This window comes from Chamaea fasciata, unplaced genomic scaffold (assembly GCF_029207755.1).
Source record: "Chamaea fasciata isolate MVZ Bird 193981 ecotype frontalis unplaced genomic scaffold, bChaFas1.0.hap1 SCAF_4, whole genome shotgun sequence".
Classification (NCBI taxonomy): Eukaryota; Metazoa; Chordata; class Aves; order Passeriformes; family Sylviidae; genus Chamaea; species Chamaea fasciata.
The window spans coordinates 52,972,916-52,990,973 of NW_027094089.1; the positions used below are offsets into that span (position 1 = coordinate 52,972,916).

The window sequence follows — 18,058 nt, forward strand, 5'->3', positions numbered from 1 at the left end:
AGAAACTTGCATTTCCGCCTGTTCGTTTTCCGCTGTTTTTAGGCAGTGCTTGAGTCTAGAGAGACAGAATTCACCGATGAGGTCGAGGATTTTGCAATATGAACTTAAGAGGTGATATATTTATCCCTGGAGGTCTTCAAGGCCAGGTTGGATGGGACTCTGAGCAACCTGATCTAGCTGAGTGTCCCTGCTCATGGCAGGGGATTGGAACCAGATGATTTTCAAAGTTCTTTTCCAGGCCAAACCATTCTACGAGTCTACAATCTTATGATAAAAATTACTTTAACGTTTGTAGTTTTTTCCAAAAATGTCCTTAGGTTATGCTGGCACTCAAAGCGCAGCCAAAATGTAGTGGGCATTAAACCTGGGTTTGCAGCTACATGTTGTCTGGGCAATGACTGTAATAGACATGGAACTGGTATTTTTGTAGTAGCTGAGTTATTGGTCAGTTGTTTCAAACCACTGGATTTTGGTTTGGGGCTGGTTTGGGTTTTTTGCCCCCTCTATACTCAGAATTGCTAAGTAAATACCTAGAATATGAAACTCTGCAATACAGCTGATTGTTGAATAGAAACAGAAATTTTCAGACATTTTTTCTATGAGAAGCCAGAGCTGACAGAAGCTCTGATGGTGATGAGTAAGTTCCTGGAGAGTAACAGGTTAGATTTCTCAGTGAAAGTCAAAAAGGATGAGCAAGGGAAATGTATTTATTGTTAGAGGTGAGCAAGTGGCCTGGAAAGTTTAGAAGGCAACAATTCTGGGGAAGAGGTTTTTGGGGAAGTGCTTCCTGTAGGCCTAGAATAAGTCACACAGCTTCTCTTTCCTTCACATTCCTGCCAACTTTTCCATTTTTGTTATGGTTAAGTGTTGGCCACTTGTCTTGCTTTTGGCTTTCCATGCTTTCAAGTGTGGGGAATGAAAAGTCCCAATATGAGGAAGTCGATGTGTGTTAGTACTGGCAAAGAAAAGCTGGGTGAGAGGCTCAGTCTTTATGATCTGCAGTCCTGAAGCTGTACCGACCCAGTGCAGTCTGGTCCTGTCTGCAGCAATGGTCCACACAGGTCCCTTCACACTTCTCAAGTACTGAGCTGATGAGACTAGCTGCATCTCTTTTGGTTAGCAGAAATAGTAAATCATCTTAAACAACTTTTAATTGTTGTTTGATTCTGAGATGGATAGATGAAGTTATGGGTTATTTTTAGTTTCATCATTTATGTGGGAATGTGGCTTTGAAATAGACTCAGTTTGAAGAAGGGTGACTTTATTCCAGCATGCTTGTAACTTGCAGAAGAGGCAATGAATTTGTTTGGTTTTTTTTTGTTCCTCAGTGAAACTGACTGTGTGTAAAGAAGATGCTTATTTTGCATGGCTTTCTCTCAAGACCCATAATGATTCTTGGGAAACCATTTATTTAGATAGTAGGGTAGAGCTGTCTTAATTACAGTTTATGCACATCTGGAAAGGCCAGTCATTTCCCATTGTGCCAGAGAAACTGGCTGCTCTTTAGAACTGGTTTAGCCTCCCAGGTTGCTTGCTTAACATTCATACAGAAGTATTTAAACTGGTTTGTCTGTGTTTTGAATCGATAAAGCTTTCTGCAAGTCTGAGAACCTGTTTGGCCTAAACTGAATGTTTGCTCAGATGGATATAGGGTGAAAAGAAAGTGCTCCTCCCTCTGCCAACTCATGATTTTAATTAAGGAGAATATCACTTAGGCTTTTTACTTTGCATGCCTGTGATTTCTGTTCTGCTGTGTTTAAGCCAGAGCAAGCTGCTTACCTCTGAATATGTTTTGGTTTATTTTTTAATATTTTGCCAGTACCCATTTTTATTGTTAGGCTTTATCTCAGGGTGTATTGTTTATTTTTCACCTCTCTGACAGTGTCATCAAATGGCTTCCTAAATAATTTTTGTGTAGGATTTTAAAGAGCTGGTCACTTTAGCAGGTGACCATGATGTTATTTTGAGACAGCCACAGTAGTGGTAATTTGAGCAAAACTCAAGGAGTGGAGGCCTCTTAAAATTGATATTGGCATTCAGCAGTGTTTGCAAACTACTGTAAGTGTAGAACTATTGCTCTACCAAAAATCTCCCACAAACCTCCTCTGAGACTATCCTGTGCACTATGGGATTGTTATCCGAGGTGCAGTTCACCCAAGGCATTTTAGAAAAACGTGACTGTGAGGTAAACCCGTAATAATACTGAAGTTGTTTCAGTGTATCCAAGAGAGATTGACAACTTCTTTTTTTGTTTAAAAGTTAAGACTGGTTCACACATGAGCACATGGGTTTTTGGTGTTCCATTTGGGTTGTTTGTGTGTGTGTAATGTCAGGAGCTGAGGCATTTCATAAAATGTGGAGAGCTGTCAAACGTGCCTGTGCCAGTTACAGTTTAATGTATCTGAAATAATTGTGATGGCTACAGGCTTTTAGTATGTAACCTGAGTAGTTTTCTCTTCTAGCATAGAACTAAGATATGATACTGAAAAGATTGCTTAGCATTGGTATGTAAACAGGAGGATTCTTCAAAGAGGTTGCTGCTGTGTGGTTGTAAGTAGTAAGTTGATGTGGAGATGTCATGAACTTTCTTTCATTATGATAAATATCTCTTATTTTGGTATATGCTGCCTCCACCAAGCTGCATCTTGCCTTTTTTTCTTTCTTTTCCAACCCTCAAGTCCAAATAAAATTTCTGTTAAAACTTTTGTGGTAAGTGAGAACTTTCTAAACACTGCAAGGCTGCTATTTCAGCATCCTCCATTTTATAAGCACTTTAGTCATTTATGTGGTATGAGTCCTTTGACCTTTCCCCCTTTTTGGCTGAAAAAATCTCCTCCGCACAGTATATTGCTGTCTTCTGTGTCATTGCCTGTCCCCAGCTGTAAGGATTTGTCTGGTGGTATGGAATACAGAGACCATGTGACCAACTACTGAAACAGATTCCTCAAGAAGTCTGCTAGCAAACGCTTGATAGGCACCTTGTTCAAAGAGAAATTACAGGGGGAATTTACTGGGAAGGCTGTTCTTCCCTGCTGTCCAATTATGTTCTTTTTAGATTATGCTGTTCTTGATCCTTGTGCATTTGCATTTTTAAGTACTCTTCTTATTTCTTGTAGATGCCAAGATTGTAGACAACTTGCTATGCCTGTTTAAATTGTTTCTTTTTCCACTCCCTGGCCACTGACCACGAAATTGTAGAGTTTCATTTTCTTCTGATAATATAATTGCATCAACATGTCTTAACCTCTTGAAAAAACGTATTTCAGGAGTAGTTGATTGTGCTGATGATGACAGTGAATCAAGAAAACTGTTATGTTTGAATACAATGTGTTGCTGTTCAGAGGCAAAAAAAACTTTAGCTTGTCAGCAATCATGGAATATGGCTTAAGGAACCAGGCAGATCGCAGCCCCTGTAACTAATATGAATGACTAGTAGGCTGAGCAACCTTTTTTTTTTATATTTTATGACCTCTCACTAAGATAATAACGAATCTGTTGCTCCAGCTTTTAAAGGGATAGTTGTCTATGACTGTGATATTCGGAGTGTAACATTCACCTTTATTGGGTAATAGGGGTTTTTTTAATGTATTGCTGAGAGGTCAAGCAGAAACAGAAATCTCTTCAAGATTATATTGAAGAGCAAATGATAGAAGGCTGATAACATAGGAGTACAGTAAGTAAAGGTGATAGGGTGTGGTTTGTATATGTTCCTTGCCATCCTCCCATCCTTTAAGTCAACCTGAGAAAGAAAGACTGAACACAGAATTTGGAGGTGCAGGCATTATTCATCATATGTGCATTTTGACTCTATTAGATTTTCATTCTTTGGGGCCTTTTCCCAAATTCTCCTTTTTGTATTTTCTCTTTCCTGAAAAGCTGTTCTATACAGTGTACATTTACAGTAGTTCTCTGAAGGAAAAAAACATTTTGGTATGATTTAGTATGTGCTCAATTTCATCTCCCAATTCTGCCCCTCATTTTTGGTGAGGGGCTGGGAGATGTTACTTGGAGAAGAAACAGATTTTGCTGCTAGGAACTGTGAACCTTAGTGAGTGTAAAGGAAACAACTTTTCTGCTAGCTTGTTAATCTCAAAATGGGAGGTGTGGAGAGACACCTGCTTTTCTCTTCGCTGAAATACTTAAACACAGATGTTTCAAGGAGATGAAGTAAAACTGTGAATTTTGCACAACTGTCTTTCTTGATTGTGACATTTTGGGGCTCGTAAACTTTGAGATAATATTCTGTCATTCTGTTCTTCCTGGACCATTAGAAATCTTTGCTGTGATGTGTTTGACTTCGGTGCAGCCATTGCAGACATTCAGGCTGAGCCTTGGGCCTCTCCTGTCTCCCCTGCTACACAGTTGCACTTGCTGCTCTCTCCTTTCTTGGCTGAGTCTTTCCGGTTCTTTAGAAGCGTCTTTGCCTAAATTCGGTTTTTTAAGTGCCCCAGCTTCAGAACCTAAGTTTGGGGTCGTTTATTCAATTTAATTTGCAAGTCCTAGTGTTTAATTAAAAAAACCCAAAACCAAAAAACAAAAAAACTCCAAACGACAGCGAGGTTATTTGTCACATGGCTACCAACACTAGCACAAGGTTACGTCAGGAATGCATGGTTGGAAGTGAGGGGAAGAGGCTAGTAGTGTCCTTGTGGCTTCTGTTGCCAACAGCCCGGCAGGTCCTGCCATACAGGAAAGGGGGTGGGATTAACTCTTTCCCTTAACCACTGGTAGTGGTTTCCTGCCCTACAGAGTATGCTTGTATTGTTTTTCCGTCTGCCTTTGCCATACGTGACTTAAGTCATTCCCTCCCGTGAGTTCCTTAGTACTGCTCGTTCAGGGCAGAGAGCAAAGAGACAGCATGGAAAGGAGAAGGGTTTCAGCGAAGGGAAAAGCTCTCTAAGGCTGAGGGCGGGGGAGTCCAGGCAGCACTCCTCTCCTGCCTGTGGCAGACAGAAGCTTCTTAATGGATACAAAGCTGGAGTTGTGTTTCAGTGGACTCACTGGAGCCACAAAGGGATGGGAGCCGTTCAAAGAGGGCACACAGGAAATGTTTTTGAAGTGGTGCAGGTAGTGGAGCAAGTATTGCACAAGAAGATGCATTGTAAATCTGATGATCATGTGCTTTAGCCCTGGAATTTCTAGGGCTCTTTCATGCCCTTTAGCTGCAAGCTTCTTTGCAAAAGTGTGTCATGCTGTAAGTGTAGTGCTTTGTATCCTTCACGCACCTCCCATTTTAAGCTAAGACTCTCAAGGTAGCTAAGTTAGAGTACTTAAAAAAAAAAAGTGTATTTAATCCCGCATGATTTATGTTTTGGGGACAACAGATCAGGGAAATGAGCATCTGTAATTTATTCACTGCAGTTTTGCAAAGTATTAAATGAATTACAGCCTTTCTACATCTCAGGATTACATAAGAGAAATCTTTGAGTGAACTTATTTGCCATGGCAGCAAGGTATCCATAGTTTCACTTCAGTGTAGGAATAAGTAGAAATAAGTGTTGGATTACCTGCAACAGAATTTATGTGTGGGGTTTTTTTGTTTCTTTATTAATTTTTGTGTGTGGTTTTTGTGTGTTTGGTTTTGGTTTTATTAATTCTGCTGCCCCTTTTGTGGCTAGGAGAAAATGCCCAGCATGATTTCATCTCTCTGGCAGGGTTAATGATTTTGTTTTATGGACAATGTCAAAAGATGGCTGCCTGTTACATGGTGGCTACTGCCTTTTTTTTAAGGAATCATGGAATTTGGTCAGCCTCTGAAAAATCTTACTCTGCACAAAATTCCATAAAGTTCAGGTAATTGTTGAAATAAAGATAAGGAAAAGGAGAAGACTTGAACTTCAAAATATGCTAATTTTTGTGGTGTTCTATACATAAGTTATCGGTTCTAAAATCTGTTAAGTCTGAAATTTCTTAACCTGGTGAAAATTTTGTGCCAGCCTTCTCTTAATCCTGTCTTTTGGCAACTAAATCTTTCTTACCCATGTGATCCTGTGAAAGCCTATGTTTCCGCACTGATCAGAAAGTTTGTGCAAATGATATTTCAGTAGAACTTGGTGTTCTTGGATTCATCTTCTGTGCTTTTGGGGAAGAGAGCTCTTATTTTCACCTGTCAATAGAGACTGTTTCTCATCTGAATTATAGCTGCTAAGGTTGGAACTACGGGCTTTAAATAGTTGTTATTCTCCTATATTTTTCAAGGGGAAAGCTATCTATTTATTTGTTGTTTTGTTTTTTTTTTTTTTTTTTTTTTTTTTGTTTGCTTTTTGTTTGGTTGATTTTGTTGCTGTTGTTGTTGTTTAAGCAATATTAAAAATAGGTATAAATTTGGAAAGTTTCTCTAGCTAGCCACTGGCCAAGAAATTAATTGACTTTACTTGGCCCTGTGCCCTCATATAAATGCTATGTCTTGCTGCCTGTTTATTTTAGTATGGATCAGTTTGGGCACATTTGCCTGATGTTGTTCAGATTTCTAGTAGCCCAGCCATCTTCATTCAGAATAGAAAGAATTTCACTCTTTAGTTCATTGAGCACTGTTCTGCTATTTGCATTGAACACCTACTTTTACAGAAAGGTTCGTGTTTTATGGGCTGGATTACATCTAGGCTTCTGTGAGTCCGAGTACTGAAGGCAGAAGATAACCCATTTCTGTGTCTAATGTGACACCATTATAAGTGTGTTATTTTGTCTCTTCTGGGCAGTAGAGATGGAATTTTTTGCACTCTGATTAGCAGAGGATTCCTGGAAATCCTACCATTTGTGTTTTGGATTGGGTTTTTTTCCCATGAGAAGATTATTTCTAGTCTTAAAAGGCAATTCTGTATCTTTTTAAAATTCATTGGTGCTTGGTGCAGTGTGAATGTACGCATCCTATAAATGTGGGTGCATTGATTTAATGTTTGGCAATTTTACACTTTATTAGTAGCTTGTATTTTGAAAAGAGAAAGCATTGACTGATGCATAGTACTTTTAAGTAAGACATGATGAAATAGATGAAAGCATGGAAAGAACTGTTGGTTTAAGGTGCTGTTGGTTTTGGCCATCCTGTTACGTATTACATATCTTCATTTTATCTTCATTACAGATCCTGTGTAGAATTCTTTTTCATCCGTTGGCTCATCTGGCTTTCAACTGAGAACAGGAGAACATTCATTTTCACCACAGGAGTTGATATGTTAGCTTGTCTTCTCATTAATGTTTCTGAAATGGTTAAACCAAAAACCATTCAGACTTGAGGCTCTGTTCATTGTATCTTAGTAGTTTGTCATACTTGAACATGGCAGTTAGCAGCAATTTAGTGGCAGTGCCAAGACAGTGCACTTGTAACTGGTTTGTGCTGTTGTGGCTCTCTCATCTCTTAAGTCCTTTAGTAAGTATGCTTTAGTCAAGGTGTGTCTTCTGCTTTCTGCACTGTTTCTGCAAAGGAAGTATTTAATGTCTGAAAAAGTGTCACTTTGAGTAAAATATTTTGATTGAGATATTTAATGGCTTTGACCTACTCAGATATTTGAGGCTAAACACAATATACATAAAGTGAGAGGCAAATTATTAAAAAATTAATATTCAAGTCCTTCCCAGAAGAATCCCCACCCTGACCAGTAATGTAAAAAGCTTATCATTTCATTGTTGGGCTAACTGAGTAGCTAACATTACAGCTGGATTGCAAAGAAACTTTTGAGATTGTAGTAATGGAAGTCTGACAACCTAAAAATCACTGGAAACATTTACAAATTTAAGTCTTGTAATAAAGCTGCTGCTTGTTAGAGAGTCTGTTTCTTCATTGTTTGTTTCATGCAGCCTGCTGTTATCTTGGAAAGCATGAAAAGACAGCTTATGCCATGATTATGCAGGCAGAAGATAGCAGTGCTACCAACTGTGAGGAGAAAAATGGGCGAAGAAACCTTAAGGTTGTCCAAAAGGACAAGATCTGCTTTTAGCATGGGAATCCACTTCTAATTTGAAAGGACTGTCTCAATACAAGAATTTTACGTCTGAACAACTGTGCGTATCACTTAATTACATCGCTGTTGTGAAAAGAATTGATATTCTGGTTTCCTCCAGGCATTGAAGCTGAGTTAATGTTGTTTCAGTGAGATTCTTGCAGATCTTGTAGGTAATGCAGGATTAATATGCAAGGACAGAAGTATCCTATCCGCCTTATTCTTCTCTGCCAATGTGCTTTTTGCATCTAGCCCAGTCAAGCTGGTTCCCTTCTTGTCTCCTTTCACAGCCACTTCTCCTTGTCTTGTCTCTGTGATTTGTTTCTTCTGTAGTGGCAGAAGTGGCATTGTTCCTGGCTCTGCATAGCAACCAGCTGTAAGCTTGCACAGTCATTTCCAAAAATATAGGAAAATAGTGGATAAATAATTCAAAAGTGCTGGTGTCGTGGTTTAACCCTTGGGGGAATTGAGGAACAAACAACTGCTCACTCATTCCGTCCTGATTCCCCTGCCAGTGGGAAGAAGAATGGGTAAGAAAAGGTAAACCTTGCAGGTTGACATAAGAAAAAGTTATCATTGAAACAAAATAAAACAACAGTAGTAATAATAATAATAAGCTAGAGATCATATAAATATAGAATAGTACTAATAATGAATATAACATAGTACTAAGTATGCTAATAACAATAATAACAATGACAATAATAATAAAATATGAGGAGCAGGAAAGAGAGTGGCAAAACCTGACAGAAACAAGCAAGTTGGTCAGAATCTGTGTACCTATGCTCAGTTTGTCTCCCAGCAGTGACTAGGGAGTGCTATGCTTGGATAAATTGGAAACTGGGTGTTACTGTTTGTTGTGTTTGTGCTTAAGGTAAACAGTCACATAGTGTTTTATCTGCTAAGAACCACTAATAACAATTTCAGATGTTAGCACAAAAGGGTACTTAAGTGGTTTATTACATAACTGCATCATTAATAAAAACCAAGTTGTGTATATAATCGCTGTGCAAAGAGCAAGTCTTTCATTATCACTTAGTGTTGAGAAGGAAAAGGTAATTGAGAAATTTTTTTTTGCTTTGAGGTGCTTTGCTTTGTTTTCCTTTTAACTTTTTTTTTCCCCCATCAAGTTTCATGGGATGCTTGATTCCCCATCACATTTTTATCCTGGTTTTTACCTACTGTCTTTGACAACTGAGTATTTTCCAGTTCACTGATCTTCATATGAAAAGTATTTTTCATTAAATACATTTTTGCATCCTGTCTCTTGCAGCTAACAAATCCTCACCAGTCATGTATGTAATCAGGAGCTTGAATTTTCTTAAGTATTGTCTTCCTGAATCAATTATTTAGTCCCCAGTGATAGCCTCCTTTGCATTGTAACAAACCTTATTCTAAGGTTTGTATAAAAATTGACTGTTCATGTCCATGTGGATCAGAGATCTGGATTAATATTTAATAAAATTAAAGAGCCCTTTTCTCTCATTGCGTGATAGTTAATGGAAGGTGTGAAGGCCTACTAGACCTAGTGATTGAGCCAAGTGGCTGGGGTTTTTCACTTTACCCCTTTCTTTTTCCCAGAGTCTTGTGTGATAGGATCATAGAATAGTTTGTGTTGTAAGGGGCCTTTAAATGTCAAGTAGTCCAACCCCTTAGCTTTGGGTAGGGACATCTTCAACTAGATCAGGTTGTGCAGAGCCTAGCCTAACCTTATTGGGGATGGGGCATCTACCACTTTTCTGTTCCAGTGTTTCACCACCCTCATCATAAAGTAATTCTTTCTTATCTAGTCTGAAGCAGTGATTTTTCAATTTAAAACAGTTACTGCTTTTCTGGTTGTTATAAGGCATATTAAAAAAAATGTGTGCTCACCGTCCCTTTAGGTACTGAAGGTCCACAGTGAGGTCTCCCTGAAGCCTTCTCTTCTCCAGGCTGAAACACCCCAGGTCTCCTAGCCTTTCTCTATGCAGGGCCTGCTCCAAGAGATCCTTGTCTTCCTTGTGCAAAGGACCCTAGAGCTGGACATAGTACTAAGGGTGGTGGGGTCTCATGAGAGAGTCGAGGGGGGAAAATCACCTCCCTTAACCTTCTGGTCACACCTGTTTCTGACTAATGGTCAGCCCCTCACCCACCAGCAGCCCCAGCTCCTTCTCAGCAGGGCTGCCCTTGACCTGTTCATCCCCCAGCCTGTGCTGGTGGGGGGTTTCCCCCAGCTCAGATGCAGCACTTGGCCTTGGACTTCAGGAGATTCTCATATGCCCACAGACGTGACGTACAGGCTCCATACAGCAATTCAAGAAGTGGGAAAAAACCCCAGTAATCATAACAGTTAACAGGAAATAATTTTCAGTGCTGTGCAGCTAACGATTAGGACTGCATTGCAAGCACTCAAAAAGTAGGAGCAGAGCAGCAGTTCCTGCATGAAGGGAGAGAAGTCTTCCAGGAGACACATCACAATGCACAGGAAGAGCACTGTTTTAACAGCTGTTATTGAATAGCTGTTTAGAGGCACAAACACACAAATTTGCTTCTTTTTCTTCATAGCTGGAACTCTGTGTCTTGCTACATTCTTATCATTTGCCACATTCTCCCTTCTGGAAAATGAATTTACTTTCCTAGAGTGGTTTAGCGTATTGTAGAACTGGCAATGGTATAGGGGTTTAACTTTGATGTAAATTTGAAATACTATTTTGTGTAAGGTTTTCTGAAGAAAATTTGTTACTTTCATATATATCCCTGAAGGATAATTTCTGAAGGATAGGAAAAGCATATAGTTCTTTAATATTTAAGATTTGTATAAATGTTTTGCAGCATAAATTTGACACAACTGAGATATAAAAGCAAAGACATTTTATAATAAATTTAAATGTGTATGAAAGTAAAAGTCACATTAGTTTAAGTCTTTCTTTCTGTTCTGTGATGTCCCACTATGAAAAACATTATTTTCCTCAATTTCAATCTTGCACGTGTGTCTGTGGGAGGAAGAAAGAGTTCAGATAGGTCACCTGAACCTTAATGACCTTTTTTTGACCTTAATGACCAGTTTTGACCTTATTATCTATGTGAAGTGTTGGCGAAGTATGATGATAAAATTATATATAAAACAACAGAGAATATGCGTCTTGTTTTTCGGTGCTTTGGAAATAGGCTTCATCATCCTTCCTTGACTCTCACTGTAGTAGTATCATCTACATACCCTTTTATTTAGTCAAGGAAGTGTTTAGTATATCAAGTTACAAAGTAAGTCTAAAACACACTGGTTAGTTTGCACACTCAAGACCTTAATTATGTTGGTGTTGCTTGTTTGAAAAGAGCATTTAACATTGTCTACTTCTGAAAAAGCATAACAGTAGTAGTTCTTAAGTGATTTTTTGATTTCGCTTTTGTGCAGCGAAGTGATTTCAGTTTGATATTTAAACAAATAATATGCAAAATTAGAAAAAAGTTTTCATTGTTTGGGCTTGATAATTTTATCATCTTGGACTTCTTCAAGCATAAGCATCCATAATGTCATTGCAGTCCTTTTTGTTGTAGCTGTGAAGTATTATTTATTGTTTAATATGTTGCTGAGTTGGGACTCAGAGTTGTCTCTGTATTCCTTCAACAGTGTTACCACAGATTGGAGATTACTGGTAAATTCAATTTTCTGGCAAAATAGCAATTTAGTGTTATATCCTGTTGTGTTGTGTTTTCACGTGTGGGTTTTTTTCCTCACCTACCCACTCTGATTTTCACCTAGTGTCCTGACAATCTATGATGTCTTTTTGATTTTCTGGAGAAGCAGCTGTACGGGTTTTTAAGTAACTCAGACCATTCTGTAAGAAAATCTGAACTGGAAGTGCAGAAGTCACTTCTGTCTGTTTTATATGCCACTCTCTAATTTATTCATGTGCTTTTGGAACATGGACATCATTCATTACTATTGACTGGTCACAGTTGAACTTAATCAGGAGGCATGCTTTGAGAGCTTGATTTTTGACTCTTCATGGATATTATTGCTTTTTATTTTTTTTCCTAGCTGAGTGTTAGGTTTTTTCTCCAGAATAAAAATTAAAATGTACTCCGAATTAATGTTAAATGGCCTTGCTAGAGTGCTTACATGACCTATTATATCTTACATGACCTAGAGTGCCTATACCTATTCCAAGGGTATAAGGAGAATCTCGCTATTGTCTGCTTGATTGTTTGAGAGCCTTCTCAGGGAAATACCTTCAAAATTTCCCACTGGAACATGAATTGTCTTTTATTGTAATACATGCATATAAAGGGTATTTATTGGGAAATGACTAACCACTGTTACTCTTTCAAATGCCACTAAAGCATGAATGGTTATACTTTATGTTCAGAAAAAAAGTGATTGATGTATCTAACATTTATGTACTCTGAAGCTGCAAGTGCTCTTGTAGACTGTCTTATCCCTTGTGTGTATGAGTACTGCTTTCTACAAATAAGCTCAAGTTTTCCCCTATGAGGAGGATAGTAGCAGACAGCACTAGGCAGATACCTTCCAAATAATACCATCAAAATTATTTTTGCAAACTCATCCACATAATTTAAAAATGATGTTACTTTAAAGTAAATAATCAAGTAACTTAAACAAGTTTAAAAGATTGTCCTGATCTGGACTGATTCTTCTCACCAAGAGCGCAAGGAAGAAAAGAGCTTTGCTGTGGACTGTTACACCTGTCACTGTGTTAATACAGCAACATGAAATATTCAGAATTTTAGTAGTGTATAGACCAGTTAGGGTTTCACAGCATTGTGTTCTTCTCTTCCATCTGATAGTAGGGAATAATCAAGTTTGGAATATGTCCATCTGCATTTTATCTTCTCATTGTGGGGAGGGATGGGCATTCTGTGGGATCGGTGTTCCTTCTAAAAGCTTTTTAAACCTAACATGTACACTAAACGCACGGAGTTTATTCTGTTTGCTGTTTGGTAGCATTTTTTTTCAAATTTTTGAAAATTCCTTGACATTGAAGAAAACAATGATAACTTTTTCTTTTCTCCCACAGATCCAAACATTTAATGTTGAGGCACCATGCCAGACCGTGGAAGATTTAACAAGTGGGGTTGTGATGGCTCAGGTTCTTCAAAAAATGTAAGTAATTGTTTACTTAATGAATTAAATACAGGTTTTTTTATCTGTACATTTTTATATATTTACATGTGTTTTTCCATAGTTGATATTCCGTAAGGATGTGGCTTAGATGGTTCTTTAAACTGCAGCATGACTAATGATTTTTTTCTTTGTAGTTTACAGATAACTGTCTTAAATGAAAATGTTTTGTTTTAGAGAAGAGTTAAGTGTTAACTTACTGGAAAGTAAGCTGAATTAAACCTAAACTTAGATATTCACACTTACAATTGAAATCAGTGCAAGGTAAAGGTAATTGGCCCTGATTATTGTTTATAACTATAGTCAGTAGTGTTAGAATTAGTTCAATGTAATAAAGCTTACATGATAAACTGAGTGGAACTGTCAGTTTAGTTGTTTGCAGTTGGAATTACTTTTTAGTTTGTTTCCACTACCCCATGCCTCTTCACCAGACACCACTGAGATTATGTGAGGGTATAAAAAGAAGGAGCCATTGGGTTATTTATAGACAGGATTGGTAAGATCCTACTGAGCCTTCTCTTCTTGAGGCTAAACAAACACAGCTCTCTCAGTCTCACCTCATTTGACAGAAACTGCAGTCTGTTAATCATCTTAATTGCCCTTTGCTGGGCTCCATGCATGTCCAGGTGTCTCTCTTACTGGGAAACCCCAGGTGCAGCGATTCAGAAATGGTTTTAACAGATCTGAGCAGTACCTCCCTTGGCCTGCTGGCAGCGATCTTCCCACCACAGCCCAGATTGTGGTTGGCCTTCTTTGCTGCAAGGACACATTGCTGGGGTGTGTTCCACTTGGTTTCCGCATAGTTTCTTGTCTGCGAAGTTGTTTTCCAACCAACTGGCCCCCAGTATATACTGGTGAATAGGGTTTGTTTGCACTTACCTTTTCTGAAATGTGTAAGGTTCCGCTCAGCTTGTTTTTCCAGCTTGTTGAATTTCTCCTAAATGACAACATAACTATCAGGTGTGTCAAACACTCCTTCCATTTTTATATTTTATGAACAATTGCCCTCTCTCCCATCATTACTTCTCTACTAAAGACATTTGATAGTATTGACCCCTTAGATATGCTTCTGGTGAACTGGCCTCCAGCTGGATTTCATGCTTCTGAAACCTTTGAACCTTGCATTTCAGCCATTTTTCAGCCCACCTTGCTATCCAGTTACTCCCATCATCAATCAGTTTCATCAATCAATTCTGCCATGAAGAGGTCATCCTGATCAGGCTGTCTGTAGCAGGAATCTCTAACAGTGTCACTCATGTTGATCTGCTTAGTCGTTCTGGCCAGTAATCTCATAGTTGGTTCATATCCATCCTAAGACAGAGCTCATTCATTCCTTCTGGTCTGTCGCAGGAAGGGTGTCTCTCTGTCACTGCCTTCTCAGCTTGCTCTTCCTAAAGAGCTTGTATGTGTTCATGGCAGCAGCCTTGGCAAGTGAGCCATCCTACCACAACTTCGTGATCTCAATGACACCATGACCTTGTAACTTCATATTGAATTCTGTTCCTTCCTATTTTGTTCTCCATGCTGCATGTTTTAGTGCACATACTCATCCAGTCTTTGTTTCCCAAGAATTAAGCTTTCCCCACAGTGTTCTTCTTTAGGCCTTTTTATGTTTATGTGCATATGCTTGGGGAGATCCCACTTTACCCAGACCTGTTTTTGTTGACTATGAAGTATCTTTTGTTCATATAATTCCTCACCCTTAGTTCTTTAACAGAGTCCAGTGCTTTCATTTAAGATTTGTTTTTCTGTTTTTCCTTATATAAAACTGTTCTTACCACCTTGGCCAGCCTGTTTGGTAAGATGCGTCTGCCCACTATGTGCTGGTGAATCCCATCTCTTCCAAGCAGTCCTTATTCTCAAAAGGGTTTAATGGTTATTGAAACCAAAACTTTGTTGCCGATACTATATCACAGCTGGTTGTTGACCTGCAGGATCTGTCTGCTGCTCAAATGTCGTCCTCACTAACTGGTGCAACTGGGGAGAACACTACTTGAGCCTTGATTATGGCTTCCAAAGCCTCATAATGACACTTGGCACTTTACAGGTTTCCCTAGCTGTACAGCTCATACCCAGGTGGAAGAGCAGAAGGAGTAATAGTGTGAGGGCTGGACAAGCTTCAGCAGTCTTTCAGCAATGCCAGGAATTCAAACCCTGAGGAGCCAACAGCCCTTCTTGGATGATGTCAGTCAGAAGATGTGGGTACTTCATCCTGTGGTAGTGTTTAGCACCTCTTGTGCTGCTGTGTGGCTCAGGTTGACTGAATACAGATGATTTGTTTGACAGAGCTTCTAGAGCTGTAACAGCTATGAGGGCACTGAGTCTGTTCTGCAGTTGCAGATTCTCAGGAGCAGGAGCCTTTTTTCTGCTGAGAGAAGAAGCTGCCAGTTTACAGGAAGAATAAAAAAAGGGGAAAAGGAAATCTCAGTGTAGTCAAATATTTCAAAGCAAGACTGTCTTGGTTTGAAAGACAGGTCTGCTAAGGAAGGCCGGAGCCTCCCTTGGAATGGAAAATGTAAACCCCCTCCCTCCAAATTACTGTAATTTTGAAATTAAGGGGCTGTCAGGCAAAGGTATGGGAATAGGAATAATAATTCTTTACTGGTATGTATAAATAAGAAAAAAGAGCTACAACTTAATAGGAAAATTAAAACAGAATGCAGCATTACAAAAATGCTGAGAATCAGAATACAACCTGACGCCCTGTTGGTTGGAGTGCTGGTAGCAGTCCGATTAAATGGTGGCTGCAGTCCTCATGGAGTGACAGATGTGGTTCTGTTGAAGCAATGGTCCTGTAGAAGGATGTAGTTTTCCTCTGAAGGTCCAGTGGTGATGTAGAAGGGTCTGGTCTTCCTCTGGGAATCCAGTGGAAAAAGGTTGGCTTTGGTGTTCCAAATCTCAGATTATATCCAGGTTGAAATGCTGGGCTTTTCCCCCTGGGTGGAGCATCTCACAATGGGATGATGTAATTTTATCAGTCATACAGTGAGCCTTTATGGCCCATTAACAGAAGAAATCCCCTGGAGGGGGGATGGGTCATGAAAGAGATAAAGGACCCTGCGCCACCTGGTTTTAACAGATGGTAATAGAATACGTACTTTTGCTTACATCTTACATTGCAACCCAAGACAAAGACTTTTTAGCATGTGGTTCTAAGATGTGATTTTCAGCTCATGAACTCATACTTTTAAAATAAATATACAATGCAAATACTACATTTCTGTAGCATGATATTAAAATGCATGAAGATCACCTAAGTAATTTATAATTCTTTCTTTATGTCCTATGTAATAATTTGAACATGCCAAAATTCGTATTCAACGATCTTGCTTTATGATAGTTGTGCTTCAGATTTAACATTTTGCATACTTATGTAATGAACAGACACAATCTTATGCTGAAATTTAGCAAAAGTCTTGCTAAGTCTTGACTGCTTTCCTGTTGAGATAAACTTTAAGAAGCAGTAGCAATCTGATCTTGGACTGTATGACAGGAATGATAACATGAACAATCTTTGAGAGAAAACATTTTTGTTTCTCTTTGTAAAGTAGAATAAACTGAAGATAAGTAGTATAAGATAAGAAGTGTAACAGAAGATTAGTCTAATGGATTTTTGAAGTAGAAACAAGGATTGTAGAATAACCGAACTTTTTTTCTTTCCCTGGAAATGAGATTGGTCGTATACAAGGATCAGCATTTGTGTAGTTGACTAGAAAACTGATCAGGAGCATGTTGACAAAGCCATTTTAAATATTCTTTCTTGAAAACAAAACCAAATTCAACACTAGCAGTGAAATCCTCCTTTTGGTCCTTTGAACAGATAGAACAGGAAGAATACTTTGCTGGGAGTCAGGGCATGTTCAACAATGTGAAGCAAGTGTAGAGCAGGCTTTTAAACTTTTTTTGTCTTTATATTAGAGCACTGGTTCCCACTCTGTCCCAAGAAAGATAATCGCATAGAGGACAATTTTTGCAGGAAGACAGCTGCATGCTGCATGCTTAAGGTTCTTTGGAAAAGTCATGCAGTGATGTTAAGTAGCAAAGGGTAAGCCTGAAAGCACCAAGTCACTGCGGCGTATCATTTGCAGTGAAAACTTGAATAGTTGTCTTTGACATGAAAATCTCTCAAAAAGTTAATCTTCAAAGGAAGAATGTGTTGTTTTGACTGCAGATAAAACTTAAGTGCCATTACTCTTATACTATTGAGAAGGATAAACTACTTTTTTTGTAATTCTTGTTCCTTGGAAATTGTGTGTTTCTTAGTGTAGGTGCTTCCTGTTAAATGTTCTTTTTAAGTGTTCATTCTTTGAGTCTAATAACAATGGGAGGTTAATTACGTAAAGGTAGGGAGGGGAGAGTTCTGGCAACTTTGTCCACCTTGGGATTTTACTATAGTAACTTAATTAATGTTTAAAAAATAGCTGAAATAGCAGATTAATATATCCATAAAGAAGAGCATTGATGAAAATTTAAAGGTGTTGGCGTAGTCTAGTGATCTGTATATATTTCCAGACAGGGGTGTGAGGATAGCATTTCTTCCAAAAAACTTAGAGGTTTGGTAGTGAACTCTATTACTTCTGGTTTTTTCCTTACATCTACCTTCATAAGTAGAGTCCACTGGTACTTCTGAGGATGGGAGACAGTCGGTCATGATGAGGAACAGTTTTTGAGCGATCCCTAGCTCAGGGAGTTAGTTGTTTTAGACATACATAAAATTTGCACAAAACAGAACTGTAGGATTTTTTGTCAGAAAAAGGAAGAAAAGAGGGAAGAGAAAGGAAGTACATTGCTTGCTCATCAGCTGATAAAAAGCAGCCATGCCTTGTGCCGAGTGGAAGGGGCTAACACTTTCTTCTATGGATCTTAATTTTTTGTACATCATCCTCAATATTTTTTGCAGTCACAGTAACTGCCCATTTGTAGATAAGTGCCAGACATCACAACAAAGGGAGCAGAATTTTCTTAAACAAAACTGCTGGAAGAAGCTGTGAGAAGAAAAGGT

The 18,058-nt window shown here is 38.7% G+C and overlaps 1 protein-coding gene across 2 annotated transcripts in view; it reads left to right on the top strand.

Moving 5' to 3' along the window:
- The window catches only part of HOOK3 (hook microtubule tethering protein 3), an 85,223-nt gene that overhangs the window by 523 nt on the left and 66,642 nt on the right, over window positions 1–18,058 (top strand). For both annotated transcript variants that reach the window (XM_066181585.1, XM_066181584.1), the window contains exon 2: window positions 12,953–13,038. In XM_066181585.1, coding sequence (XP_066037682.1) covers window positions 12,953–13,038 — 86 coding nt within the window. The remainder of the gene's footprint in view (window positions 1–12,952; window positions 13,039–18,058) is intronic.